Source organism: Scyliorhinus torazame, unplaced genomic scaffold, assembly GCF_047496885.1.
Source record: "Scyliorhinus torazame isolate Kashiwa2021f unplaced genomic scaffold, sScyTor2.1 scaffold_1730, whole genome shotgun sequence".
In the NCBI taxonomy this organism is placed as follows: Eukaryota; Metazoa; Chordata; class Chondrichthyes; order Carcharhiniformes; family Scyliorhinidae; genus Scyliorhinus; species Scyliorhinus torazame.
Window position 1 is genome coordinate 1,533 of NW_027309457.1, and position 26,666 is coordinate 28,198.

Below are 26,666 nucleotides of genomic sequence, written 5' to 3' on the forward strand. Positions count from 1 at the left end.
ATCTGTCCAAGAACCGGCTTTCAGAGATTCCGAGCGAGATTTGCCAGTACATCTCACTGGAGTCCCTCAATCTGTACCACAACTGTTTGAGGGCTATTCCACCAGCTATCATTAACCTCCAGGCATTAACCTACCTCAACCTCAGGTAAACGCCAGCATCTCCTCTTTTAGTTTCGCATTTCGAGCATCGGCTGTATTTATTATTGTGAATGCCCAAAACCTGTGTGTCACCCCACCCCTCACCCCTCAGTTCAATGACCTTCAATCTCTGACCTTCCTCCCACCAGGTGAAGCTGTTGTCCTTATTCACTCTGTCAGAGATCATTTTGAACGTCTCGATTAAATCAGCCAGGGTTCCTGCTCCTGATCACTGTCCAGTGATCCCTGGGTTAGAGAGAGAGAGGAAATCAGCCAGGGTTCCTGCTCCTGATCACTGCCCAGTGATCCCTGGGTTAGAGAGAGAGAGGAAATCAGCCAGGATTCCTGCTCCTGATCACTGTCCAGTGATCTCTGGGTTAGAGAGAGAGAGAGGAAATCAGCCAGGCTTCCTGCTCCTGATCACTGTCCAGTGATCCCTGGGTTAGAGAGAGAGAGGGGAAATCAGCCAGGCTTCCTGCTCCTGATCACTGTCCAGTGATCCCTGGGTTAGAGAGAGAGAGGAAATCAGATAGGATTCCTGCTCCTGATCACTGTCCAGTGATCTCTGGGTTAGAGAGAGAGAGGAAATCAGCCAGGGTTCCTGCTCCTGATCACTGTCCAGTGATCCCTGGGTTAGAGAGAGAGAGGAAATCAGCCAGGGTTCCTGCTCCTGATCACTGTCCAGTGATCCCTGGGTTAGAGAGAGAGGGGAAATCAGCCAGGGTTCCTGCTCCTGATCACTGTCCAGTGATCCCTGGGTTAGAGAGAGAGGAAATCAGCCAGGGTTCCTGCTCCTGATCACTGTCCAGTGATCCCTGGGTTAGAGAGGGAGGAAATCAGCCAGGGTTCCTGCTCCTGATCACTGTCCAGTGATCCCTGGGTTAGAGAGAGAGGAAATCAGCCAGGGTTCCTGCTCCTGATCACTGTCCAGTGATCCCTGGGTTAGAGAGAGAGGGGGGAAATCAGCCAGGGTTCCTGCTCCTGATCACTGTCCAGTGATCCCTGGGTTAGTGAGAGAGAGAGGGGAAATCAGCCAGGGTTCCTGCTCCTGATCACTGTCCAGTGATCCCTGGGTTAGAGTGAGAGGGAAATCAGCCAGTGTTCCTGCTCCTGATCACTGTCCAGTGGCCCTTGTGGATGGGGCTAGTGTTTCAGTGTGTGAGGGATTGTTGAAGCCTCGTGATGAACTCTCTCTCCTCTATCCTCAGTCGCAGCCAGCTGTGTGTGCTACCTCCCTACCTGTGTTGCCTGCCCCTGAAAGTGCTAATCACCAGTAACAACAAGCTCACGTCGCTGCCTGACAACATTGGCTGCCTCACACAGCTCCGAGAACTGGTAAGTTCATTACTGAGGGTCGCCATACAGCTGAGGGTAAGACCAGCACCACCTCTCCCCGACCACCAAACGCACCGCCCACCGCTCACAACCCGAACGCCAGGAGGAGAACTCCACCCTGGGTGGGTGCATGTGTGTGTGTCTCGGTGTGCACGTCAGCATGTGTTACCCGAGTTCGGTGACTGGGCGACGTGCCGGTGACTGGGCGACGTGCCGGTGACTGGGCGGCGTGCCGGTGACTGGGCGGCGTGCCGGTGACCGGGCGGCGTGCCGGTGACCGGGCGGCGTGCCGGTGACTGGGCGGCGTGCCGGTGACTGGGCGGCGTGCCGGTGACTGGGCGGCGTGCCGGTGACTGGGCGGCGTGCCGGTGACTGGGCGGCGTGCCGGTGACTGGGCGGCGTGCCGGTGACTGGGCGGCGTGCCGGTGACTGGGCGGCGTGCCGGTGACTGGGCGGCGTGCCGGTGACTGGGCGGCGTGCCGGTGACTGGGCGGCGTGCCGGTGACTGGGCGGCGTGCCGGTGACTGGGCGGCGTGCCGGTGACTGGGCGGCGTGCCGGTGACTGGGCGCGTGCCGGTGACTGGGCGGCGTGCCGGTGACTGGGCGGCGTGCCGGTGACTGGGCGGCGTGCCGGTGACTGGGCGGCGTGTCGGTGACCGGGCGGCGTGCCGGTGACTGGGCGGCGTGCCGGTGACCGGGCGGCGTGCCGGTGACTGGGCGGCGTGCCGGTGACTGGGCGGCGTGCCGGTGACTGGGCGGCGTGCCGGTGACTGGGCGGCGTGCCGGTGACTGGGCGGCGTGCCGGTGACTGGGCGGCGTGCCGGTGACTGGGCGGCGTGCCGGTGACTGAGCCGGTGACTGACCGGCGTGCCGGTGGCCGGGCGGCGAGCCGGTGGCCGGGGCGGCGTGTCGGTGGCCGGGCGGCGTGTCGGTGGCTGAGCACCTTGTCGGTGGCTGAGCGCCTTGTCGGTGGCCGGGCCGGTGACTGGGCGGCGTGCCGGTGGCCGGGCGGCGTGTCGGTGGCTGAGCGCCTTGTCGGTGGCCGGGCGGCGTGTCGGTGGCTGAGCGCCTTGTCGGTGGCTGAGCACCTTGTCGGTGGCCGGGCCGGTGACTGGGCGGCGTGCCGGTGGCCGGGCGGCGTGTCGGTGGCTGAGCGCCTTGTCGGTGGCCGGGCGGCGTGTCGGTGGCCGAGCGCCTTGTCGGTGGCCGGGCGGCGTGTCGGTGGCCGAGCGCCTTGTCGGTGGCCGGGGCGGCGGGTCGGTGGCCGGGGCGGCGGGTCGGTGACCGGGGCGGCGGGGGCGGTGACCGGGGCGGCGGGTCGGTGACCGGGGCGGCGAGCCGGTGACCTGGGCGGCGTGTCGGTGGCTGGGCGGCGAGCCGGGTACTGGGTGGTGGGTTGGTGGCCGGGCCGGTGGCTGGGCGGCGAGCCGGTGACTGGGCGGCGTGTCGGTAGCCGGGCCGGTGACTGGGCGGCGTGCCGGTGACTGGGCGGCGTGTCGGTGACTGGGCGGCGTGTCGGTAGCCGTGCCGGTGACTGGGCGGCGTGTCGGTGGCTGGGCGGCGTGTCGGTGACTGGGCGGCGTGCCGGTGACTGGGCGGCGTGTCGGTGGCCGGGCCGGTGACTGGGCGGCGTGCCGGTGACTGGGCGGCGTGCCGGTGACTGGGCGGCGTGCCGGTGACTGGGCGGCGTGCCGGTGACTGGGCGGCGTGCCGGTGACTGGGCGGCGTGCCGGTGACTGGGCGGCGTGCCGGTGACTGGGCGGCGTGCCGGTGACCGGGCGGCGAGCCGGTGGCCGGGCGGCGAGCCGGTGACCGGGCGGCGTGCCGGTGTCTGGGCGGCGTGCCGGTGACTGGGCGGCGTGCCGGTGACTGGGCGGCGTGCCGGTGACTGGGCGGCGTGCCGGTGACTGGGCGGCGTGCCGGTGACTGGGCGGCGTGCCGGTGACTGGGCGGCGTGCCGGTGACTGGGCGGCGTGCCGGTGACTGGGCGGCGTGCCGGTGACTGAGCCGGTGACTGACCGGCGTGCCGGTGGCCGGGCCGGTGGCCGGGCGGCGTGCCGGTGGCCGGGTGGCGAGCCGGTGGCCGGGCGGCGTGCCGGTGGCCGGGCGGCGAGCCGGTGGCCGGGCGGCGTGTCGGTGGCCGGGCGCCTTGTCGGTGGCTGAGCGCCTTGTCGGTGGCCGGGCCGGTGACTGGGCGGCGTGCCGGTGACTGGGCGGCGTGCCGGTGACTGGGCGGCGTGCCGGTGACTGGGCGGCGTGCCGGTGACTGGGCGGCGTGCCGGTGACTGGGCGGCGTGCCGGTGGCCGGGCGGCGTGTCGGTGGCCGGGCGGCGTGTCGGTGGCTGAGCGCCTTGTCGGTGGCCGGGCGGCGTGTCGGTGGCTGAGCGCCTTGTCGGTGGCCGGGCGGCGTGTCGGTGGCCGGGGCGGCGTGTCGGTGGCCGGGGCGGCGTGTCGGTGGCCGGGGCGGCGTGTCGGTGGCCGGGGCGGCGTGTCGGTGGCCGGGGCGGCGTGTCGGTGGCCGGGGCGGCGTGTCGGTGGCCGGGGCGGCGTGTCGGTGGCCGGGGCGGCGGGTCGGTGACCGGGCCGGTGGCTGGGCGGCGAGCCGGGTACTGGGCGGTGGGTTGGTGGCCGGGCCGGTGGCTGGGCGGCGAGCCGATGACTGGGCGGCGTGTCGGTGGCTGGGCGGCGTGTCGGTGACTGGGCGGCGTGCCGGTGACTGGGCGGCGTGCCGGTGACTGGGCGGCGTGCCGGTGACCGGGCGGCGTGCCGGTGACTGGGCGGCGTGCCGGTGACTGGGCGGCGTGCCGGTGACCGGGCGGCGTGCCGGTGACCGGGCGGCGTGCCGGTGGCCGGGCGGCGTGCCGGTGGCCGGGCGGCGAGCCGGTGACTGACAAGGCCTTTGACAAGGTCCCTCATGGTAGACTAGTACAAAAGGTGAAGTCACACGGGATCAGGGGTGAACTGGCAAGGTGGATACAGAACTGGCTAGGCCATAGAAGGCAGAGGGTAGCAATGGAGGGATGCTTTTCTAATTGGAGGGCTGTGACCAGTGGTGTTCCACAGGGATCAGTGCTGGGACCTTTGCTCTTTGTAGTATATATAAATGATTTGGAGGAAAATGTAACTGGTCTGATTAGTAAGTTTGCAGACGACACAAAGGTTGGTGGAATTGCGGATAGCGATGAGGACTGTCTGAGGATACAGCAGGATTTAGATTGTCTGGAGACTTGGGCGGAGAGATGGCAGATGGAGTTTAACCTGGACAAATGTGAGGTAATGCATTTTGGAAGGGCTAATGCAGGTAGGGAATATACAGTGAATGGTAGAACCCTCAAGAGTATTGAAAGTCAAAGAGATCTAGGAGTACAGGTCCACAGATCACTGAAAGGGGCTACACAGGTGGAGAAGGTAGTCAAGAAGGCATACGGCATGCTTGCCTTCATTGGCCGGGGCATTGAGTATAAGAATTGGCAAGTCATGTTGCAGCTGTATAGAACCTTAGTTAGGCCACACTTGGAGTATAGTGTTCAATTCTGGTCGCCACACTACCAGGAGGATGTGGAGGCTTTAGAGAGGGTGCAGAAGAGATTTACCAGAATGTTGCCTGGTATGGAGGGCATTAGCTATGAGGAGCGATTGAATAAACTCGGTTTGTTCTCACTGGAACGAAGGAGGTTGAGGGGCGACCTGATAGAGGTATACAAAATTATGAGGGGCATAGACAGAGTGGAAAGTCAGAGGCTTTTCCCCAGGGTAGAGGGGTCAATTACTAGGGGGCATAGGTTTAAGGTGAGAGGGGCAAAGTTTAGAGTAGATGTACGAGGCAAGTTTTTTACGCAGAGGGTAGTGGGTGCCTGGAACTCACTACCGGAGGAGGTAGTGGAGGCAGGGACGATAGGGACATTTAAGGGGCATCTTGACAAATACATGAATAGGATGGGAATAGAAGGATACGGACCCAGGAAGTGTAGAAGATTGTAGTTTAGTCGGGCAGTATGGTCGGCACGGGCTTGGAGGGCCGAAGGGCCTGTTCCTGTGCTGTACATTTCTTTGTTCTTTGTTCTTTGTTGACTGGGCGGCGTGCCGGTGACTGGGCGGCGTGTCGGTGGCCGGGCCGGTGACTGGGCGGCGTGCCGGTGACTGGGCGGCGTGCCGGTGACTGGGCGGCGTGCCGGTGACTGGGCGGCGTGCCGGTGACTGAGCCGGTGACTGGCCGGTGGCCGGGCCGGTGGCCGGGCGGCGTGCCGGTGGCCGGGCGGCGTGCCGGTGGCCGGGCGGCGAGCCGGTGACTGGGCGGCGTGTCGGTGGCCGGGCGGCGTGTCGGTGGCTGAGCGCCTTGTCGGTGGCTGAGCGCCTTGTCGGTGGCCGGGCCGGTGACTGGGCGGCGTGCCGGTGACTGGGCGGCGTGCCGGTGACTGGGCGGCGTGCCGGTGACTGGGCGGCGTGCCGGTGACTGGGCGGCGTGCCGGTGACTGGGCGGCGTGCCGGTGACTGGGCGGCGTGCCGGTGACTGGGCGGCGTGCCGGTGACTGGGCGGCGTGCCGGTGACTGGGCGGCGTGCCGGTGACTGGGCGGCGTGCCGGTGACTGGGCGGCGTGCCGGTGACTGGGCGGCGTGCCGGTGACTGGGCGGCGTGCCGGTGACTGGGCGGCGTGCCGGTGACTGGGCGGCGTGCCGGTGACTGGGCGGCGTGCCGGTGACTGGGCGGCGTGCCGGTGACTGGGCGGCGTGCCGGTGACTGGGCGGCGTGCCGGTGACTGGGCGGCGTGCCGGTGACTGGGCGGCGTGCCGGTGACTGGGCGGCGTGCCGGTGACTGGGCGGCGTGCCGGTGACTGGGCGGCGTGCCGGTGACTGGGCGGCGTGCCGGTGACTGAGCCGGTGACTGACCGGCGTGCCGGTGGCCGGGCGGCGTGCCGGTGGCCGGGCGGCGAGCCGGTGGCCGGGCGGCGTGTCGGTGGCCGGGCGGCGTGTCGGTGGCTGAGCACCTTGTCGGTGGCTGAGCGCCTTGTCGGTGGCCGGGCCGGTGACTGGGCGGCGTGCCGGTGGCCGGGCGGCGTGTCGGTGGCCGGGCGGCGTGTCGGTGGCTGAGCGCCTTGTCGGTGGCCGGGCGGCGTGTCGGTGGCCGGGCGGCGTGTCGGTGGCCGGGCGGCGTGTCGGTGGCCGGGGCGGCGGGTCGGTGGCCGGGGCGGCGGGTCGGTGGCCGGGGCGGCGGGGCGGTGACCGGGGCGGCGGGGCGGTGACCGGGGCGGCGGGTCGGTGACCGGGGCGGCGAGCCGGTGACCTGGGCGGCGTGTCGGTGGCTGGGCGGCGAGCCGGGTACTGGGTGGTGGGTTGGTGGCCGGGCCGGTGGCTGGGCGGCGAGCCGGTGACTGGGCGGCGTGTCGGTGGCTGGGCGGCGTGTCGGTAGCCGGGCCGGTGACTGGGCGGCGTGCCGGTGACTGGGCGGCGTGCCGGTGACTGGGCGGCGTGCCGGTGACTGGGCGGCGTGCCGGTGACTGGGCGGCGTGCCGGTGACTGGGCGGCGTGCCGGTGACTGGGCGGCGTGCCGGTGACTGGGCGGCGTGCCGGTGACTGGGCGGCGTGCCGGTGACTGGGCGGCGTGCCGGTGACTGGGCGGCGTGCCGGTGACTGGGCGGCGTGCCGGTGACTGGGCGGCGTGCCGGTGACCGGGCGGCGAGCCGGTGACCGGGCGGCGTGCCGGTGACTGGGCGGCGTGTCGGTGGCCGGGCCGGTGACTGGGCGGCGTGCCGGTGACTGGGCGGCGTGCCGGTGACTGAGCCGGTGACTGACCGGCGTGCCGGTGGCCGGGCCGGTGGCCGGGCGGCGTGCCGGTGGCCGGGGTGGCGAGCCGGTGGCCGGGCGGCGTGCCGGTGGCCGGGCGGCGAGCCGGTGGCCGGGCGGCGTGTCGGTGGCCGAGCGCCTTGTCGGTGGCCGAGCGCCTTGTCGGTGGCCGAGCGCCTTGTCGGTGGCCGAGCGCCTTGTCGGTGGCCGAGCGCCTTGTCGGTGGCCGGGCCGGTGACTGGGCGGCGTGCCGGTGACTGGGCGGCGTGCCGGTGGCCGGGCGGCGTGTCGGTGGCCGGGCGGCGTGTCGGTGGCTGAGCGCCTTGTCGGTGGCCGGGCGGCGTGTCGGTGGCTGAGCGCCTTGTCGGTGGCCGGGCGGCGTGTCGGTGGCTGAGCGCCTTGTCGGTGGCCGGGCGGCGTGTCGGTGGCCGGGCGGCGTGTCGGTGGCCGGGGCGGCGTGTCGGTGGCCGGGGCGGCGTGTCGGTGGCCGGGGCGGCGGGTCGGTGGCCGGGGCGGCGGGTCGGTGACCGGGCCGGTGGCTGGGCGGCGAGCCGGGTACTGGGCGGTGGGTTGGTGGCCGGGCCGGTGGCTGGGCGGCGAGCCGATGACTGGGCGGCGTGTCGGTGGCTGGGCGGCGTGTCGGTAGCCGGCCCGGTGACTGGGCGGCGTGCCGGTGACTGGGCGGCGTGCCGGTGACCGGGCGGCGTGCCGGTGACCGGGCGGCGTGCCGGTGACCGGGCGGCGTGCCGGTGGCCGGGCGGCGTGCCGGTGGCCGGGCGGCGAGCCGGTGACTGGGCGGCGTGCCGGTGACCGGGGCGGCGTGTCGGTGGCCGGGCCGGTGACTGGGCGGCGTGCCGGTGACTGGGCGGCGTGCCGGTGACTGGGCGGCGTGCCGGTGACTGGGCGGCGTGCCGGTGACTGGGCGGCGTGCCGGTGACTGAGCCGGTGACTGGCCGGTGGCCGGGCGGCGTGCCGGTGGCCGGGCGGCGTGCCGGTGGCCGGGCGGCGAGCCGGTGACTGGGCGGCGTGTCGGTGGCCGGGCGGCGTGTCGGTGGCTGAGCGCCTTGTCGGTGGCTGAGCGCCTTGTCGGTGGCCGGGCCGGTGACTGGGCGGCGTGCCGGTGACTGGGCGGCGTGTCGGTGGCCGGGCGGCGTGTCGGTGGCTGAGCGCCTTGTCGGTGGCCGGGGCGGCGTGCCAGTGGCCGGGGCGGCGTGCCAGTGGCCGGGGCGGCGTGCCGGTGGCCGGGGCGGCGTGCCGGTGGCCGGGGCGGCGTGCCGGTGGCCGGGGCGGCGTGCCGGTGGCCGGGGCGGCGTGCCGGTGGCCGGGGCGGCGTGCCGGTGGCCGGGGCGGCGGGTCGGTGACTGAGCCGGTGGCCGGGGCGGCGGGTCGGTGACTGAGCCGGTGGCCGGGGCGGCGGGTCGGTGACTGAGCCGGTGGCCGGGGCGGCGGGTCGGTGACTGAGCCGGTGGCCGGGGCGGCGGGTCGGTGACTGAGCCGGTGGCCGGGGCGGCGGGTCGGTGACTGAGCCGGTGGCCGGGGCGACGGGTCGGTGACTGAGCCGGTGGCCGGGGCGGCGGGTCGGTGACTGAGCCGGTGGCCGGGGCGGCGGGTCGGTGACTGAGCCGGTGGCCGGGGTGGCGGGTCGGTGACTGAGCCGGTGGCCGGGGCTGCGGGTCGGTGACTGAGCCGGTGGCCGGGGCGGCGGGTCGGTGACTGAGCCGGTGGCCGGGGCGGCGGGTCGGTGACCGGGGCGGCGGGTCGGTGACCGAGCCGGTGGCCGGGGCGGCGTGCCGGTGGCCGGGGCGGCGTGCCGGTGACCGGGGTGGCGTGCCGGTGGCCGGGGCGGCGGGTCGGTGGCCGGGGCGGCGGGTCGGTGACTGAGCCGGTGACTGGGCGGCGGGTCGGTGACTGAGCCGGTGACCGGGGCGGCGGGTCGGTGACCGGGGCGGCGGGTCGGTGACCGGGGCGGCGGGTCGGTGACCGAGCCGGTGACTGGGCGGCGAGCCGGTGACCTGGGCGGCGTGTCGGTGGCTGGGCGGCGAGCCGGGGACTGGGCGGTGGGTCGGTGGCCGGGCCGGTGGCTGGGCGGCGAGCCGGTGACTGGGCGGCGTGTCGGTAGCCGGGCCGGTGACTGGGCGGCGAGCCGGTGACTGGGCGGCGTGTCGGTGGCTGGGCGGCGTGTCGGTAGCCGGGCCGGTGACTGGGCGGCGTGCCGGTGACTGACCGGCGTGCCGGTGGCCGGGCCGGTGACTGAGCGGTGTGTCGGTGGCTGAGCGCCTTGTCGGTGGTGAGCGCCTTGCCGGTGGCCGGGCCGGTGACTGAGCGGCATGCCGGTGACCGAGCGGCGTGCCGGTGGCCGGGCGGCGAGCCGGTGACTGGGCAGCGTGCCGGTGACTGGGCGGCGTGTCGGTGGCCGGGCCGGTGACTGAGCGGTGTGTCGGTGGCCGGGCGGCGTGTCGGTGGCCGGGCGGCGTGTCGGTGGCTGAGCGCCTTGTCGGTGGCTGAGCGCCTTGTCGGTGGCCGAGCCGGTGACCGGGCGGCGTGTCGGTGGCCGGGCCGGTGACTGAGCGGCGTGCCGGTGACTGGGCGGCGTGTCGGTGGCCGGGCCGGTGACTGGGCGGCGTGCCGGTGACTGGGCGGCGTGTCGGTGGCCGGGCCGGTGACTGGGCGGCGTGCCGGTGACTGGGCGGCGTGCCGGTGACTGGGCGGCGTGCCGGTGACTGGGCGGCGTGCCGGTGACTGGGCGGCGAGCCGGTGACTGGGCGGCGTGCCGGTGACTGGGCAGCGTGTCGGTGGCCGGGCAATGTGTCGGTGGCTGAGCGCCTTGTCGGTGGCCGGGCGGCGTGTCGGTGGCTGAGCGCCTTGTCGGTGGCCGGGCGGCGTGTCGGTGGCCGGGGCGGCGTGTCGGTGGCCGGGGCGGCGTGTCGGTGGCCGGGGCGGCGTGTCGGTGGCTGGGGCGGCGTGTCGGTGGCCGGGGCGGCGTGTCGGTGGCCGGGGCGGCGGGTCGGTGACTGAGCCGGTGACTGGGCGGCGGGTCGGTGACTGAGCCGGTGGCGGGTCGGTGACCGGGGCGGCGGGTCGGTGACCGAGCCGGTGACTGGGCGGCGTGTCGGTGGCCGGGCGGCGAGCCGGGGACTGGGCGGTGGGTCGGTGGGCGGGCCGGTGGCTGGGCGGCGAGCCGGTGGCTGGGCGGCGAGCCGGTGACTGGGCGGCGTGTCGGTGGCTGGGCGGCGTGTCGGTAGCCGGGCCGGTGACTGGGCGGCGAGCCGGTGACCGGGCGGCGAGCCGGTGACTGGGCGGCGTGTCGGTGGCTGGGCGGCGTGTCGGTAGCCGGGCCGGTGACTGGGCGGCGTGCCGGTGACTGGGCAGCGTGCCGGTGACTGGGCGGCGTGCCGGTGACCAGGCGGCGTGCCGGTGGCCGGGCGGCGTGCCGGTGACCGGGCGGCGTGCTGGTGACTGGGCGGCGTGTCGGTGGCCGGGCCGGTGACTGGGCGGCGTGCCGGTGACTGGGCGGCGTGCCGGTGACTGGGCGGCGTGCCGGTGACTGGGCGGCGTGCCGGTGACTGGGCGGCGTGCCGGTGACTGGGCGGCGTGCCGGTGACTGAGCCGGTGGCCGGGCGGCGTGCCGGTGGCCGGGCGGCGTGCCGGTGGCCGGGCGGCGAGCCGGTGACTGGGCGGCGTGTCGGTGGCCGGGCGGCGTGTCGGTGGCCGGGCGGCGTGTCGGTGGCCGGGCGGCGTGTCGGTGGCCGAGCGCCTTGTCGGTGGCTGAGCGCCTTGTCGGTGGCCGGGCCGGTGACTGGGCGGCGTGCCGGTGGCCGGGCGGCGTGTCGGTGGCCGGGCGGCGTGTCGGTGGCTGAGCGCCTTGTCGGTGGCCGGGCGGCGTGTCGGTGGCTGAGCGCCTTGTCGGTGGCCGGGCGGCGTGTCGGTGGCCGGGGCGGCGGGTCGGTGGCCGGGGCGGCGGGTCGGTGGCCGGGGCGGCGGGTCGGTGGCCGGGGCGGCGGGTCGGTGGCCGGGGCGGCGGGTCGGTGGCCGGGGCGGCGGGTCGGTGACCGGGGCGGCGGGTCGGTGACCGGGGCGGCGGGTCGGTGACCGGGGCGGCGGGTCGGTGACCGGGGCGGCGGGTCGGTGACCGGGGCGGCGGGTCGGTGACCGGGGCGGCGGGTCGGTGACCGGGGCGGCGGGTCGGTGACCGGGGCGGCGGGTCGGTGACCGGGGCGGCGGGTCGGTGACCGGGGCGGCGGGTCGGTGACCGGGGCGGCGGGTCGGTGACCGGGGCGGCGGGTCGGTGACCGGGGCGGCGGGTCGGTGACCGGGGCGGCGGGCCGGTGACCTGGGCGGCGTGTCGGTGGCTGGGTGGCGAGCCGGGGACTGGGCGGCGGGTCGGTGGCCGGGCCGGTGGCTGGGCGGCGAGCCGGTGACTGGGCGGCGTGTCGGTGGCTGGGCGGCGTGTCGGTGGCTGGGCGGCGTGTCGGTGGCTGGGCGGCGTGTCGGTGGCTGGGCGGCGTGTCGGTGGCTGGGCGGCGTGTCGGTAGCCGGGCCGGTGACTGGGCGGCGAGCCGGTGACTGGGCGGCGTGTCGGTGGCTGGGCGGCGTGTCGGTAGCCGGGCCGGTGACTGGGCGGCGAGCCGGTGACTGGGCGGCGTGTCGGTGGCTGGGCGGCGTGTCGGTAGCCGGGCCGGTGACTGGGCGGCGTGCCGGTGACTGGGCGGCGTGCCGGTGACCGGGCGGCGTGCCGGTGACCGGGCGGCGTGCCGGTGGCCGGGCGGCGAGCCGGTGACTGGGCGGCGTGCCGGTGACTGGGCGGCGTGTCGGTGGCCGGGCCTGTGACTGGGCGGCGTGCCGGTGACTGGGCGGCGTGCCGGTGACTGGGCGGCGTGCCGGTGACTGGGCGGCGTGCCGGTGACTGGGCGGCGTGCCGGTGACTGAGCCGGTGACTGACCGGCGTGCCGGTGGCCGGGCCGGTGGCCGGGCGGCGTGCCGGTGGCCGGGCGGCGTGCCGGTGGCCGGGCGGCGAGCCGGTGACTGGGCGGCGTGTCGGTGGCCGGGCGGCGTGTCGGTGGCTGAGCGCCTTGTCGTTGGCTGAGCGCCTTGTCGGTGGCCGGGCCGGTGACTGGGCGGCGTGCCGGTGACTGGGCGGCGTGTCGGTGGCCGGGCGGCGTGTCGGTGGCTGAGTGCCTTGTCGGTGGCCGGGCGGCGTGTCGGTGACTGGGCGGCGTGTCGGTGGCCGGGCGGCGTGTCGGTGGCTGAGCGCCTTGTCGGTGGCCGGGCGGCGTGTCGGTGACTGGGCGGCGTGTCGGTGGCCGGGCGGCGTGTCGGTGGCTGAGCGCCTTGTCGGTGGCTGAGCGCCTTGTCGGTGGCTGAGCGCCTTGTCGGTGGCCGGGCGGCGTGTCGGTGGCCGGGCGGCGTGTCGGTGGCTGAGCGCCTTGTCGGTGGCTGAGCGCCTTGTCGGTGGCCGGGCCGGTGACTGGGCGGCGTGTCGGTGGCCGGGCGGCGTGTCGGTGGCTGAGCGCCTTGTCGGTGGCCGGGCGGCGTGTCGGTGACTGGGCGGCGTGTCGGTGGCTGAGCGCCTTGTCGGTGGCCGGGCGGCGTGTCGGTGGCCGGGCGGCGTGTCGGTGGCTGAGCGCCTTGTCGGTGGCCGGGCGGCGTGCCGGTGGCCGGGCGGCGTGCCGGTGGCCGGGCGGCGAGCCGGTGACTGGGCGGCGTGTCGGTGGCCGGGCGGCGTGTCGGTGGCTGAGCGCCTTGTCGTTGGCTGAGCGCCTTGTCGGTGGCCGGGCCGGTGACTGGGCGGCGTGCCGGTGACTGGGCGGCGTGTCGGTGGCCGGGCGGCGTGTCGGTGGCTGAGTGCCTTGTCGGTGGCCGGGCGGCGTGTCGGTGACTGGGCGGCGTGTCGGTGGCCGGGCGGCGTGTCGGTGGCTGAGCGCCTTGTCGGTGGCCGGGCGGCGTGTCGGTGACTGGGCGGCGTGTCGGTGGCCGGGCGGCGTGTCGGTGGCTGAGCGCCTTGTCGGTGGCTGAGCGCCTTGTCGGTGGCCGGGCGGCGTGTCGGTGGCCGGGCGGCGTGTCGGTGGCTGAGCGCCTTGTCGGTGGCTGAGCGCCTTGTCGGTGGCCGGGCCGGTGACTGGGCGGCGTGTCGGTGGCCGGGCGGCGTGTCGGTGGCTGAGCGCCTTGTCGGTGGCCGGGCGGCGTGTCGGTGACTGGGCGGCGTGTCGGTGGCTGAGCGCCTTGTCGGTGGCCGGGCGGCGTGTCGGTGGCCGGGCGGCGTGTCGGTGGCTGAGCGCCTTGTCGGTGGCCGGGCGGCGTGTCGGTGGCCGGGCGGCGTGTCGGTGGCTGAGCGCCTTGTCGGTGGCCGGGCGGCGTGTCGGTGGCCGAGCCGGTGACTGTACTATCTGTTTCACTGCACAGGATGTGAGCTGTAACGAGATGCAGATGCTGCCTCCGCAGATGGGGAATCTGGAGTCGCTGCGGGACCTCAATGTGCGACGGAACCAGTTAATCACGCTGCCCGAAGGTGAGCGAGCGAGTGCCCTACACCCTCCCCTGACAGTGCGGCACTCCCTCAGTACTGACCCTCTGACAGTGCGGCACTCCCTCAGTACTGACCCTCTGACAGTGCGGCACTCCCTCAGTACTGACCCTCTGACAGTGCGGCACTCCCTCAGTACTGACCCTCTGACAGTGCGGCACTCCCTCAGTACTGACCCTCTGACAGTGCGGCACTCCCTCAGTACTGACCCTCTGACAGTGCGGCACTCCCTCAGTACTGACCCTCTGACAGTGCGGCACTCCCTCAGTACTGACCCTCTGACAGTGCGGCACTCCCTCAGTACTGACCCTCTGACAGTGCGGCACTCCCTCAGTACTGACCCTCTGACAGCGCGGCACTCCCTCAGTACTGACCCTCTGACAGCGCGGCACCCCCTCAGTACTGACCCTCTGACAGTGCTGCACTCCCTCAGTACTGACCCTCTGACAGTGCGGCACTCCCTCAGTACTGACCCTCTGACAGTGCAGCACTCCCTCAGCACTGACCCTCTGACATTGCGGCACTCCCTCAGCACTGACCCTCTGACAGTGCGGCACTCCCACAGTACTGACCCTCTGACAGTGCGGCACTCCCTCAGTACTGACCCTCTGACAGTGCGGCACTCCCTCAGTACTGACCCTCTGACAGTGCGGCACTCCCTCAGTACTGACCCTCTGACAGTGCGGCACTCCCTCAGTACTGACCCTCTGACAGTGCGGCACTCCCTCAGTACTGACCCTCTGACAGTGCGGCACTCCCTCAGTACTGACCCTCTGACAGTGCGGCACTCCCTCAGTACTGACCCTCTGACAGTGCGGCACTCCCTCAGTACTGACCCTCTGACAGTGCGGCACTCCCTCAGTACTGACCCTCTGACAGTGCGGCACTCCCTCAGTACTGACCCTCTGACAGTGCGGCACTCCCTCAGTACTGACCGTGCACTACGCTGCTTTCATGGTTGAATAGTGTGTCCAAAACCTTTCTGGGTTGAATAGTGATTAGGAAGCTTAGCGCCTCGAACATCCCGGATTACGATCCTGGAACCTCTGTGGTAACAGTCTGATTAACATGGACTTTTTTTTGTTCCTTCTAGAACTTTCCGAGCTGCCACTCGTCCGCCTTGACTTCTCCTGTAACAAAGTCACACGGATTCCTGTTTGTTATAGACACCTCCGGCACCTCCAGAACATTCTACTGGACAACAACCCCTTACAGTCGCCCCCGGCACAGGTAACTGTCGAGGGAGCTTTACTCTGTATCTAACCCCGTGCTGTACCTGTCCTGGGAGTGTTTGATGGGGACAGTGTAGAGGGAGCTTTACTCTGTATCTAACCCCGTGCTGTACCTGTCCTGGGAGTGTTTGATGGGGACAGTGTAGAGGGAGCTTTACTCTGTATCTAACCCCGTGCTCTACCTGTCCTGGGAGTGTTTGATGGGGACAGTGTAGAGAGAGCTTGACTCTGTATCTAACCCCGTGCTATACCTGTCCTGGGAGTGTTTGATGGGGACAGTGTAGAGGGAGCTTTACTCTGTATCTAACCCCGTGCTGTACCTGTCCTGGGAGTGTTTGATGGGGACAGTGTAGAGGGAGCTTTACTCTGTATCTAACCCCGTGCTGTACCTGTCCTGGGAGTGTTTGATGGGGACAGTGTAGAGGGAGCTTTACTCTGTATCTAACGCTGTGCTGTACCTGTCCTGGGAGTGTTTGATGGGGACAGTGTAGAGGGAGCTTTACTCTGTTTCTAACCCCGTGCTGTACCTGTCCTGGGAGTGTTTGATGGGGACAGTGTAGAGGGAGCTTTACTCTGTATCTAACGCTGTGCTGTACCTGTCCTGGGAGTGTTTGATGGGGACAGTGTAGAGGGAGCTTTACTCTGTTTCTAACCCCGTGCTGCACCTGTCCTGGGAGTGTTTGATGGGGACAGTGTAGAGGGAGCTTTACTCTGTATCTAACCCCGTGCTGTACCTGTCCTGGGAGTGTTTGATGGGGACAGTGTAGAGGGAGCTTTACTCTGTATCTAACCCCGTGCTGTACCTGTCCTGGGAGTGTTTGATGGGGACAGTGTAGAGGGAGCTTTACTCTGTATCTAACCCCGTGCTGTACCTGTCCTGGGAGTGTTTGATGGGGACAGTGTAGAGGGAGCTTTACTCTGTATCTAACCCCGTGCTGTACCTGTCCTGGCAGTGTTTGATGGGGACAGTGTAGAGGGAGCTTTACTCTGTATCTAACCCCGTGCTGTACCTGTCCTGGGAGTGTTTGATGGGGACAGTGTAGAGGGAGCTTTACTCTGTATCTAACCCCGTGCTGTACCTGTCCTGGGAGTGTTTGATGGGGACAGTGTAGAGGGAGCTTTGCTCTGTATCTAACCCCGTGCTGTACCTGTCCTGGGAGTGTTTGATGGGGACAGTGTAGAGGGAGCTTTACTCTGTATCTAACCCCGTGCTGTACCTGTCCTGGGAGTGTTTGATGGGGACAGTGTAGAGGGAGCTTTACTCTGTATCTAACCCCGTGCTGTACCTGTCCTGGGAGTGTTTGATGGGGACAGTGTAGAGGGAGCTTTACTCTGTATCTAACGCTGTGCTGTACCTGTCCTGGGAGTGTTTGATGGGGACAGTGTAGAGGGAGCTTTACTCTGTATCTAACCCCGTGCTGCACCTGTCCTGGGAGTGTTTGATGGGGACAGTGTAGAGGGAGCTTTACTCTGTATCTAACGCTGTGCTGTACCTGTCCTGGGAGTATTTGATGGGGACAGTGTGGAGGGAGCTTTACTCTGTATCTAACCCCGTGCTGTACCTGTCCTGGGAGTGTTTGATGGGGACAGTGTAGAGGGAGCTTTACTCTGTATCTAACCCCGTGCTGTACCTGTCCTGTGAGTGTTTGATGGGGACAGTGTAGAGGGAGCTTTACTCTGTATCTAACCCCGTGCTGTACCTGTCCTGGGAGTGTTTGATGGGGACAGTGTAGAGGGAGCTTTACTCTGTATCTAACCCTGTGCTGTACCTGTCCTGGGAGTGTTTGATGGGGACAGTGTAGAGGGAGCTTTACTCTGTATCTAACCCCATGCTGTACCTGTCCTGGGAGTGTTTGATGGGGACAGTGTAGAGGGAGCTTTACTCTGCATCTAACCCCGTGCTGTACCTGTCCTGGGAGTGTTTGATGGGGACAGTGTAGAGGGAGCTTTACTCTGTATCTAACCCCGTGCTGCACCTGTCCTGGGAGTGTTTGATGGGGACAGTGTAGAGGGAGCTTTACTCTGTATCTAACCCCGTGCTGTACCTGTCCTGGGAGTGTTTGATGGGGACAGTGTAGAGGGAGCTTTACTCTGTATCTAACCCCGTGCTGTACCTGTCCTGGGAGTGTTTGATGGGGACAGTGTAGACGGAGCTTTACTCTGTATCTAACCCCGTGCTATACCTGTCCTGGGAGTGTTTGATGGGGACAGTGTAGAGGGAGCTTTACTCTGTATCTAACCCCGTGCTCTACCTGTCCTGGGAGTGTTTGCTGGGGACAGTGTAGAGGGAGCTTTACTCTCCATTTTTCTTATTTTCAGCAACTCTGTTCTTTTCAGATCTGTACGAAAGGGAAGATCCACATATTTAAATATTTGAACATAGAAGCGTGCAAAATTGTCCCGGATCTCTCCGATTTGGAAAGGTGCATCAGGCCATCGAGTTTCGTTTCTTGGTGAGTACCAAACACCGCGGCTCTGCGAATCTCTCCCTGGAGGGTCTAAGTGAGGAACAGTTAATGGATCATCTGGTCAGCCCAGCCTGAAAATTACTCTTCAAACTCCCTCCCATCTAACCTGCGACCCTGTGAGGGGCAGCGAGCGCCAGGGACAGCAGGCTGAGGAGGAGGCCCATTCAGCCCCCCTCCAGCCTGTTGCACAGGAACAGGAGGAGGCCCATTCAGCCCCACTCCAGCCTGTTACACAGGAACAGGAGGAGGCCCATTCAGCCCCTCTCCAGCCTGTTACACAGGAACAGGAGGAGGCCCATTCAGCCCCTCTCCAGCCTGTTACACAGGAACAGGAGGAGGCCCCATTCAACCCCTCGAGCCTGTTACACAGGAACAGGAGGAGGCCCATTCAGCCCCTCTCCAGCCTGTTACACAGGAACAGGAGGAGGCCCATTCAGCCCCTCTCCAGCCTGTTACACAGGAACAGGAGGAGGCCCATTCAGCCCCTCTCCAGCCTGTTACACATGAACAGGAGGAGTCCCATTCAGCCCCTCTCCAGCCTGTTACACAGGAACAGGAGGAGGCCCATTCAGCCCCTCTCCAGCCTGTTGCACAGGAACAGGAGGAGGCCCATTCAGCCCCTCTCCAGCCTGTTGCACAGGAACAGGAGGAGGCCCATTCAGCCCCTCTCCAGCCTGTTACACAGGAACAGGAGGAGGCCCATTCAGCCCCTCTCCAGCCTGTTACACATGAACAGGAGGAGGCCCATTCAGCCCCTCTCCAGCCTGTTACACAGGAACAGGAGGAGGCCCATTCAGCCCCTCTCCAGCCTGTTGCACAGGAACAGGAGGAGGCCCATTCAGCCCCTCTCCAGCCTGTTACACAGGAACAGGAGGAGGCCCATTCAGCCCCTCTCCAGCCTGTTACACAGGAACAGGAGGAGGCCCCATTCAACCCCTCGAGCCTGTTACACAGGAACAGGAGGAGGCCCATTCAGCCCCTCTCCAGCCTGTTACACAGGAACAGGAGGAGGCCCATTCAGCCCCTCTCCAGCCTGTTACACAGGAACAGGAGGAGGCCCATTCAGCCCCTCTCCAGCCTGTTACACATGAACAGGAGGAGGCCCATTCAGCCCCTCTCCAGCCTGTTACACAGGAACAGGAGGAGGCCCATTCAGCCCCTCTCCAGCCTGTTGCACAGGAACAGGAGGAGGCCCATTCAGCCCCTCTCCAGCCTGTTGCACAGGAACAGGAGGAGGCCCATTCATCCCCTCTCCAGCCTGTTACACAGGAACAGGAGGAGGCCCCATTCAACCCCTCGAGCCTGTTACACAGGCCTCCTGGTGTTCCAGGTCCCTGCTGCTGTCTGTGTAAGGAAGGGGTGCCAGGACTGAAGCCCGTTACTCCTGGCGAGGTCTGTCCCAGGTTCAATAAAGCTGAATTTATCACCATATCCCCTCTGTGTTCTAATCCCACTGAGATATGGGGAGACTTGCGTATCATGGAGATATCGCCCGGGCCAGTAATTCCATAGGCCAGGATGACGCTCGTGGGGGACATGGGTTCAAATCCCACCCCGACGGCTGGTGTGAATTTAAATTCAAATAATGAAATCCGGAAGTATGAAGTTAGTCTCAGTAATGGCGACCGTGAAACCATCGTGGTTAAAATCCCAGCTGGTTCCCCGAAGCCCCTGTCAGGAAGGAAATCTGCCAACCTTCCCCGGTCTGGCCCACGCGGGACTCCGGACCCACAGCCAATGGGGTTGACTGTCGAAAGGGCGGGCGGGTCGCTCGGTTCGAGGGTGATTCGGGGTGGGCGATGGACTCTGGCCTTGAAGGGAGGGGTGAATGAAGAGGGGGGGCAATGAGATGCAAGGCATTAACACTCTTCCCCCCCCCCCCCCCCCCCCCCGGTCCTGGTTTACAGTCTTCCTGACGATTTCTGTGGCCACCGGCAGCACAGCGGCCTCGACTCGGGGTTCAACAGTGTGGACAGCGGCAGCAAGCGCTGGTCAGGGAATGAGGTGAGTGGGGCGGGGGGTGGGACGCCGAGTGAGGGGGGGGTGATCGGAATGGAGTGGAATTCAATCTCGGTGACCAGGGGTTCTCCCCCCTCCCCCTTATCACTGTGATTTCACAGGGAGGGGGTTGGGGACTGCTGGGGGGGGAGGTGAGTGGGGGGTTCACCGTCTGAACGATCTAACGGGGGCGTGGGTACAATTGGTGGGCGGGTAAGGGGTGGGGTGTGGGTGGGTGGGGTTTCAATGCCTGGCCGATCTCACAAGGAGGGGGGTGTTGGGTTGGCGAGGGTGGGTGTTTGGGCGAGGGTGGGTGTTGGGGCGAGGGGGGCTGTTGGGGCGAGGGGGGGTGTTGGGGCGAGGGGGGGTGTTGGGGCGAGGGTGGGTGTTGGGGCGAGGGTGGGTGTTGGGGCGAGGGTGGGTGTTGGGGCGAGGGGGGCTGTTGGGGCGAGGGTGGGTGTTGGGGCGAGGGGGGGTGTTGGGGCGAGGGGGGGTGTGTTGGGGCGAGGGGGGGTGTGTTGGGGCGAGGGGGGTGTGTTGGGGCGAGGGGGGGTGTGTTGGGGCGAGGGGGGGTGTGTTGGGGCGAGGGGGGGGTGTTGGGGCGAGGGGGGGTGTTGGGGCGAGGGGGGGGTGTTGGGGCGAGGGGGGGGTGTTGGGGCGAGGGGGGGGTGTTGGGGCGAGGGGGGGGTGTTGGGGCGAGGGGGGGGGTGTTGGGGCGAGGGGGGTGTGTTGGGGCGAGGGGGGGGTGTTGGGGCGAGGGGGGGTGTTGGGGCGAGGGGGGGTGTTGGGGCGAGGGGGGGTGTTGGGGCGAGGGGGGGTGTTGGGGCGAGGGGGGGGTGTTGGGGCGAGGGGGGGGTGTTGGGGCGAGGGGCGGGGGGGTGTTCACTGCCTGCCCAATCCCACGGGGGGGTTATAATCCCACTGCCTCCGCCCTGGGTCCGATCCCTGGCTCATGCGAGCTCCTCTCTCTCCGCAGTCCACTGATGAGTTGACGGACCTCTCCCTCCGAATGCTGGAGATATCCCGGGAGCAGAAGCAGTTGAAGGAGAGCCGCCCTGGGGTGCCCTCGGAGAACAGCGCACACGGTGAGCAGAGAATGAGGTGTCCAACCAGAAGCATATTCTCCCCCTCACCGCGGCCCGGGGAGGCCATTCAGCCTGTTTGCCTGTACTAGCCCATTGGAAAGACCTTTCCCGTGGGGCGCACCCATCCCCACAGACCTGCACATCTTTCCCCTTAACAAGTTACCTAACTCCCCCTTGTTGGATTAATTATTTCGTGCAGCAAACTATCCCTGCCGCCTAAGAAGACTTGCACGCAGGTCGGCAGTCGCTGTTCCATTCGGTTAATAGACCACCTTCCACCGTATGGATTCACTTCACGTTTCTCCCTGTGTTGAACAGTATCTGCCGTGTGTCTGCCCATTTCACCAGCCCCTCTCTGGCCCTCTCTTGCTATCTTTATTCTTCACAGCCAAGCGGGCTTCAGTGGCTGTGATCCCAAGACCCACTCCCAGAGGCCACATTCACAGAATTTACAGTGCAGAAGGAGGCCATTTGGCCCATCAAATTTAGCACGGCCAATCTACCTAACCTGCACGTCTTTGGACTGTGGGAGGAAACCGGAGCATAGAACATAGAACAATACAGCGCAGTACAGGCCCTTCGGCCCACGATGTTGCACCGAAACAAAAGCCATCTAACCTACACTATGCCATTATCATCCATATGCTTATCCAATAAACTTTTAAATGCCCTCAATGTTGGCGAGTTCACTACTGTAGCAGGTAGGGCATTCCACGGCCTCACTACTCTTTGCGTAAAGAACCTACCTCTGACCTCTGTCCTATATCTATTACCCCTCAGTTTAAAGCTATGTCCCCTCATGCTAGCCATTTCCATCCGCGGGAGAAGGCTCTCACTGTCCACCCTATCTAACCCCCTGTTCATTTTGTATGCCTCTATTAAGTCTCCTCTTAACCTTCTTCTCTCCAACGAAAACAACCTCAAGTCCATCAGCCTTTCCTCATAAGATTTTCCCTCCATACCAGGCAACATCCTGGTAAATCTCCTCTGCACCCGCTCCAAAGCCTCCACGTCCTTCCGATAATGCGGTGACCAGAACTGTACGCAATACTCCAAATGCGGCCGTACCAGAGTTTTGTACAGCTGCAACATGACCTCATGACTCCGGAACTCAATCCCTCTACCAATAAAGGCCAACACTCCATAGGCCTTCTTCACAACCCTATCAACCTGGGTGGCAACTTTCAGGGATCTATGTACATAGACACCTAGATCCCTCTGCTCATCCACACTTCCAAGATCTTTGCCATTAGCCAAATATTCCGCATTCCTGTTATTCCTTCCAAAGTGAATCACCTCACACTTCTCTATATTAAACTCCATTTGCCACCTCTCAGCCCAGCTCTGCAGTTTATCTATGTCCCTCTGTAACCTGCTACATCCTTCCGCACTGTCGACAACACCACCGACTTTACTGTAGTCTGCAAATTTACTCACCCACCCTTCTGCGCCCTCCTCTAGGTCATTGATAAAAATGACAAACAGCAACGGCCCCAGAACAGATCCTTGTGGTACGCCACTTGTAACTGAACTCCATTCTGAACATTTCCCATCAACCACCACCCTCTGTCTTCTTTCAGCTAGCCAATTTCTGATCCACATCTCTAAATCACCCTCAATCCCCAGCCTCCGTATTTTCTGCAATAGCCTACCGTGGGGAACCTTATCAAATGCTTTACTGAAATCCATATACTGATATCCAGCACCCGGAGGAAACCATGGAGGACACTGGGAAAACGTGCAGACTGCGCACAGACAGCGACCCAGGCCGGTAATCGAACCTGGGACCCTGGAGCTATGAAGCCACAGTGCTAACTACTGTGCTACCGTGCCGCCCTCATTGTCTATCTCCAATCTGAGCCTCTCACTCTCTCTCTCTCTCTCTCTCTCTCTCTCTCTCTCTCTCTCTCTCTCTCTCTCTCTCTCTCTCTCTCTCCCTCTCCCCCCCACCCTCTGTTTCCTGGCCATCGGTCAGTTTTGTATCATGGAAGCTGTTGCCCCTTGATATCCGCACAGTCCCGTTTTTTGTAACAAGCCTGTTATGCGTCACTTTATCGAATGTCTTTCCAAAGGGGACGTACCTGACGCCAACTGCACCGCCGGCTTCCACCCACTCCCGGGGGCGAGGGCGGCCCTCGCAGGAATTGCTCAGACTGCTTGTGGGTGGCTCCGACACTAACCCGCTCTTTGCCCCTCTTCCCCGCACCCCCCCCCCCCCCCCACCCCCCCGGCTGCAGTGAATCAGGACCCGGAGCAGATCGACTTCATCGACAGCAGTGTGAATGGCGAGGAGGAGGAGGATGTGAAGCCAGGGACGGTGAACACGGCCGCTCCCAGCAAGTGCCATCGCACACCCTGCTCACAGGAGGTAAACCCGCAGCTAGCGACACCTCGGGGATAACGGGGGGAGGGTGGGGAATCTCAAATCCGAGGGTTTGTGTCTCTGTTGATCTTTTCACCAGCTCAGGGAATCCCGAAATTTCACAGAGTCAACTCCAGGCATTTGCCAAGGCCAGGCACTGTCCTAATGCAGGAAATGCGGCAGCCAAAATGTGCACAGCAAGATCCTGCATAATAATGATCTAGAAAATCTGGTTTAATAATGTTAGATGAGGGATAAATATTAAGCAGCGCACCAGAGAATTCTGTCCATAGCAATCCATCTTCAAAACAGTCATCAACATGTCTTAGACCATCTCAGCGGCAGCACTTCCTCAGTGCTGACCCTCTGACAGTGCGGCAGTCCCTCAGTGCTGACCCTCTGACAGTGCGGCACTCCCTCAGTGCTGACCCTCTGACAGTGCGGCACTCCCTCAGTACTGACCCTCTGACAGTGCGGCACTCCTCAGTACTGACCCTCTGACAGTGCGGCCGCTCCCTCAGTACTGACCCTCTGACAGTGCGGCGCTCCCTCAGTACTGACCCTCTGACAGTGCGGCACTCCCTCAGTACTGACCCTCTGACAGTGCGGCACTCCCTCAGTACTGACCCTCTGACAGTGCGGCGCTCCCTCAGTACTGACCCTCTGACAGTGCGGCACTCCCTCAGTACTGACCCTCTGACAGTGCGGCACTCCCTCAGTACTGACCCTCTGACAGTGCGGCGCTCCCTCAGTACTGACCCTCTGACAGTGCGGCACTCCCTCAGTACTGACCCTCTGACAGTGCGGCAACTCCCTCAGTACTGACCCTCTGACAGTGCGGCGCTCCCTCAGTACTGACCCTCTGACAGTGCGGCACTCCCTCAGTACTGACCCTCTGACAGTGCGGCGCCCCCTCAGTACTGACCCTCTGACAGTGCGGCACTCCCTCAGTACTGACCCTCTGACAGTGCGGCACTCCCTCAGTACTGACCCTCTGACAGTGCGGCACTCCCTCAGTACTGACCCTCTGACAGTGCGGCACTCCCTCAGTACTGACCCTCTGACGGTGCGGCACTCCCTCAGTACTGACCCTCTGACAGTGCGGCACTCCCTCAGTACTGACCCTCTGACAGTGCGGCACTCGCTCAGTCCATTCGCTGGCAGTGTTGAGCTGGGCGGTGTGGTGGGATTTGAACACACGAGCTTCGGGCACAATTGCCGGAACCTTCTCACCCAACACTGGCTGAAGTTGACATTCCTGGAGTTGCCGCTCTCGGTCGCGATCTCTCACCTGACTGGAGTTTGTCGGACTTCCAGCTGCTGTGTTTGAATCTGACTTTGTTTCGTTCGATTTTGTCTTTGAATTTAATCTGTTCCCATTTTCCGCAATAGGACAATAAACAGAAGAAGAGCTGCTCGGAGAAGGGCGGCCTAACGGACAGGCTTCCTCCCAATGGTAAGTCCCGGGGCGGGGCTTGATAGCAGGGGGCCATTCTGCCCCTCGAGCCTATTGTGGTCATTGTGTTCCATCATTGCTGGTCTATCCTGAACCCCACCTTCCTGCCTCGCTTCCTCCACCTTCGATACCTCCTGTCGAATTTGGATGTGGGGGCATCAAAATCGCAGTGAGGCTTGAAGGGATCCATTTTAAAAAATATTTTTATTCGCTTTTTATCATTTTATCCATAAAACAAAACCGTGCAAATCAATAGCACCCCCCCCCCCCCCCCCACTCTACCAACCAACACACACATAAGACTCCAAGAATAACACCCATCTGTACCCCCCCCCCCCCTCCCAAACTCCAACAGAGGGCAGTAGAGCGGAGCTGCTGATTGTCTGTTGCGGGGAAAATTTGCATAAGTGCCTTGTGGTCACTGCATCCAGAAAGTGTACCTGAGCAAGACACCCTAGGTGTTCTGGGCCGGTTCAGCACACTGGGCTAAATCGCTGGCTTTGAAAGCAGACCAAGGCAGGCCAGCAGCACGGTTCGATTCCCGTACCGGCCTCCCCGAACAGGCGTCGGAATGTGGCGACTAGGGGCTTTTCACAGTAACTTCATTGAAGCCGACTTGTGACAATAAGCGATTTTCATTTAAACTCCACCCCCTCCATAGCAGCTGGTGGTGACCAATTCTTCAAAGTGTAGAATAAACAGACCCCATCTCTGTGGAACTCCTCCCCCCCCCCCCCCGATCTGCAGCTCTGGCAAGCCCGACACCCGAATACGGCCCCCAGGCTCCAAATCCCCTGCAGGGTCGCCGACACGGTGCGGAGAAACTACCCCCAAAATTTCCCCAACTTGGGGCAGGACCAGAACATGTGTGCGTGATTGGCTGGACCCCTCCCACACCGCTCACCAGTGCCCCCCACCCCCTCAATACAGCCGGCCCATCCTCCACCTCATCAGGTGCACCCTGCGCGCCACCTTTAACTCTATTACCGCCTGCCTCAGACACGAGGTTGAGGCGTTCACCCTCCGCAACACCTCGCACCGCCACCCCTCCTCCAGCGCCACCCCCCCCTCCCAGTTCCTCCTCCCACTCGGCCTTAACCCCCTCCAGAGACGCCACATCCTCCTCCAAATCTTCTCACAAATCGCCGAGATGACCCCCAATCCCCATCGCCGTCCCCCAACAACGAGGAGGGAGGTGTCACCAGAAACATTGGGGAAACCTTTTTCGCCAAGTCCCCACCTGTGTTTACCTGAAGAGGCCCCCCCCCCCCACTACGAATCCGAAACTTCCCCGTCAACTCCTCCAGGCCCGCAAACCAAGCTCGCCTTCCAGGAACAAGTCCTTTGTTCCACCACCTCCACTCGAACCCCCCCAACCCCGAGACCGAGCATCCAGCCTCACCGGCTCAAGCACACAATTCTCTCGAACCGCCGGAACTGCCTCCACGTTTCCGGGGGATCCGCTTCAGGACCACGTGGAACCGCCATCGCTCTTTTTGTCGGTGGTCGGTCCATCCTTAAACAAAGGGCTGTGTAGATTCCCCAGCATTCTGTGAATGTCCACGTGGAAGCGGGTGCTCGGCTCCTAATGGGGGGAAAAAAATGTCGGGCGGTTTTCAGTGGCCGTTTTAATTGGAATGGTTTTTGTGTCTCTCTCTCTCTCTGTCCCTGACTTGCAGGACAAGTGGAGACATATCACCGGGAAAGATGAGGTACACCGGGAGGGGAGAGAGAGACGTCCCGAGACTCTGCTGATTTGGCAGAGAGAGAGAAACAACTGCAGAGCCAGGCGACAGAGAGACGCGAAAGGTGGGTCCTTTACTCCCCCCTCCTCCCTGGGAAACACCTCCGTCCTCCACCCTCTCCCCTCCCCAAGCCCGAGGACTACTGTCCCTCCTCCTGTAGTCTCGTTCCCCTTGCCTGCTCTTTCCGGCTAGGAGGCTCTATGCCTCATCCCAGGGAACGTCTAGTGAATCTCCCTCCGGGTTTTCGACCGTCCTTCCTGCGGAGCGGGGCCCCGGAATCGGCCGCGAGCCTCCAGCTGAGGCTCCTGACCTGGTCCTGGGCTCCAGGCGGGGAGGGGCTGTACTAATCCTTGAGGCTCAATCCGTGCTGGCTGTCTCGCTGTCCTGTTTGGGAAGGTTGGGCAGGGGGGGGGGGGGTCTGCCTTGCTGACTGATCCGTGCTGTCTCCCCAGGGGCGTCAGTGTCAGCTCGATGAGCAGAGCCGTGCCGTTCAGTCTCCAGTCACAGAGCTCGCTGGGGAGGCGAACAGCAGAGCTGGGCCTGGG

At 65.5% G+C, this 26,666-nt stretch overlaps 1 protein-coding gene across 1 annotated transcript; it reads left to right on the plus strand.

Annotated features, from left to right (window-relative positions):
• LOC140407644 (DISP complex protein LRCH3-like) lies at window positions 1-26,666 on the plus strand (the record flags this gene model as incomplete). The annotated part of the gene is made up of 11 exons (XM_072494980.1): window positions 1-145; window positions 1,347-1,473; window positions 13,655-13,760; window positions 14,869-15,005; window positions 17,345-17,460; window positions 19,383-19,479; window positions 20,450-20,558; window positions 22,796-22,926; window positions 24,313-24,376; window positions 26,055-26,185; window positions 26,574-26,666. Coding segments are annotated over 10 exons (1,109 nt in total), but the record flags the coding sequence as incomplete, so codon positions are not given.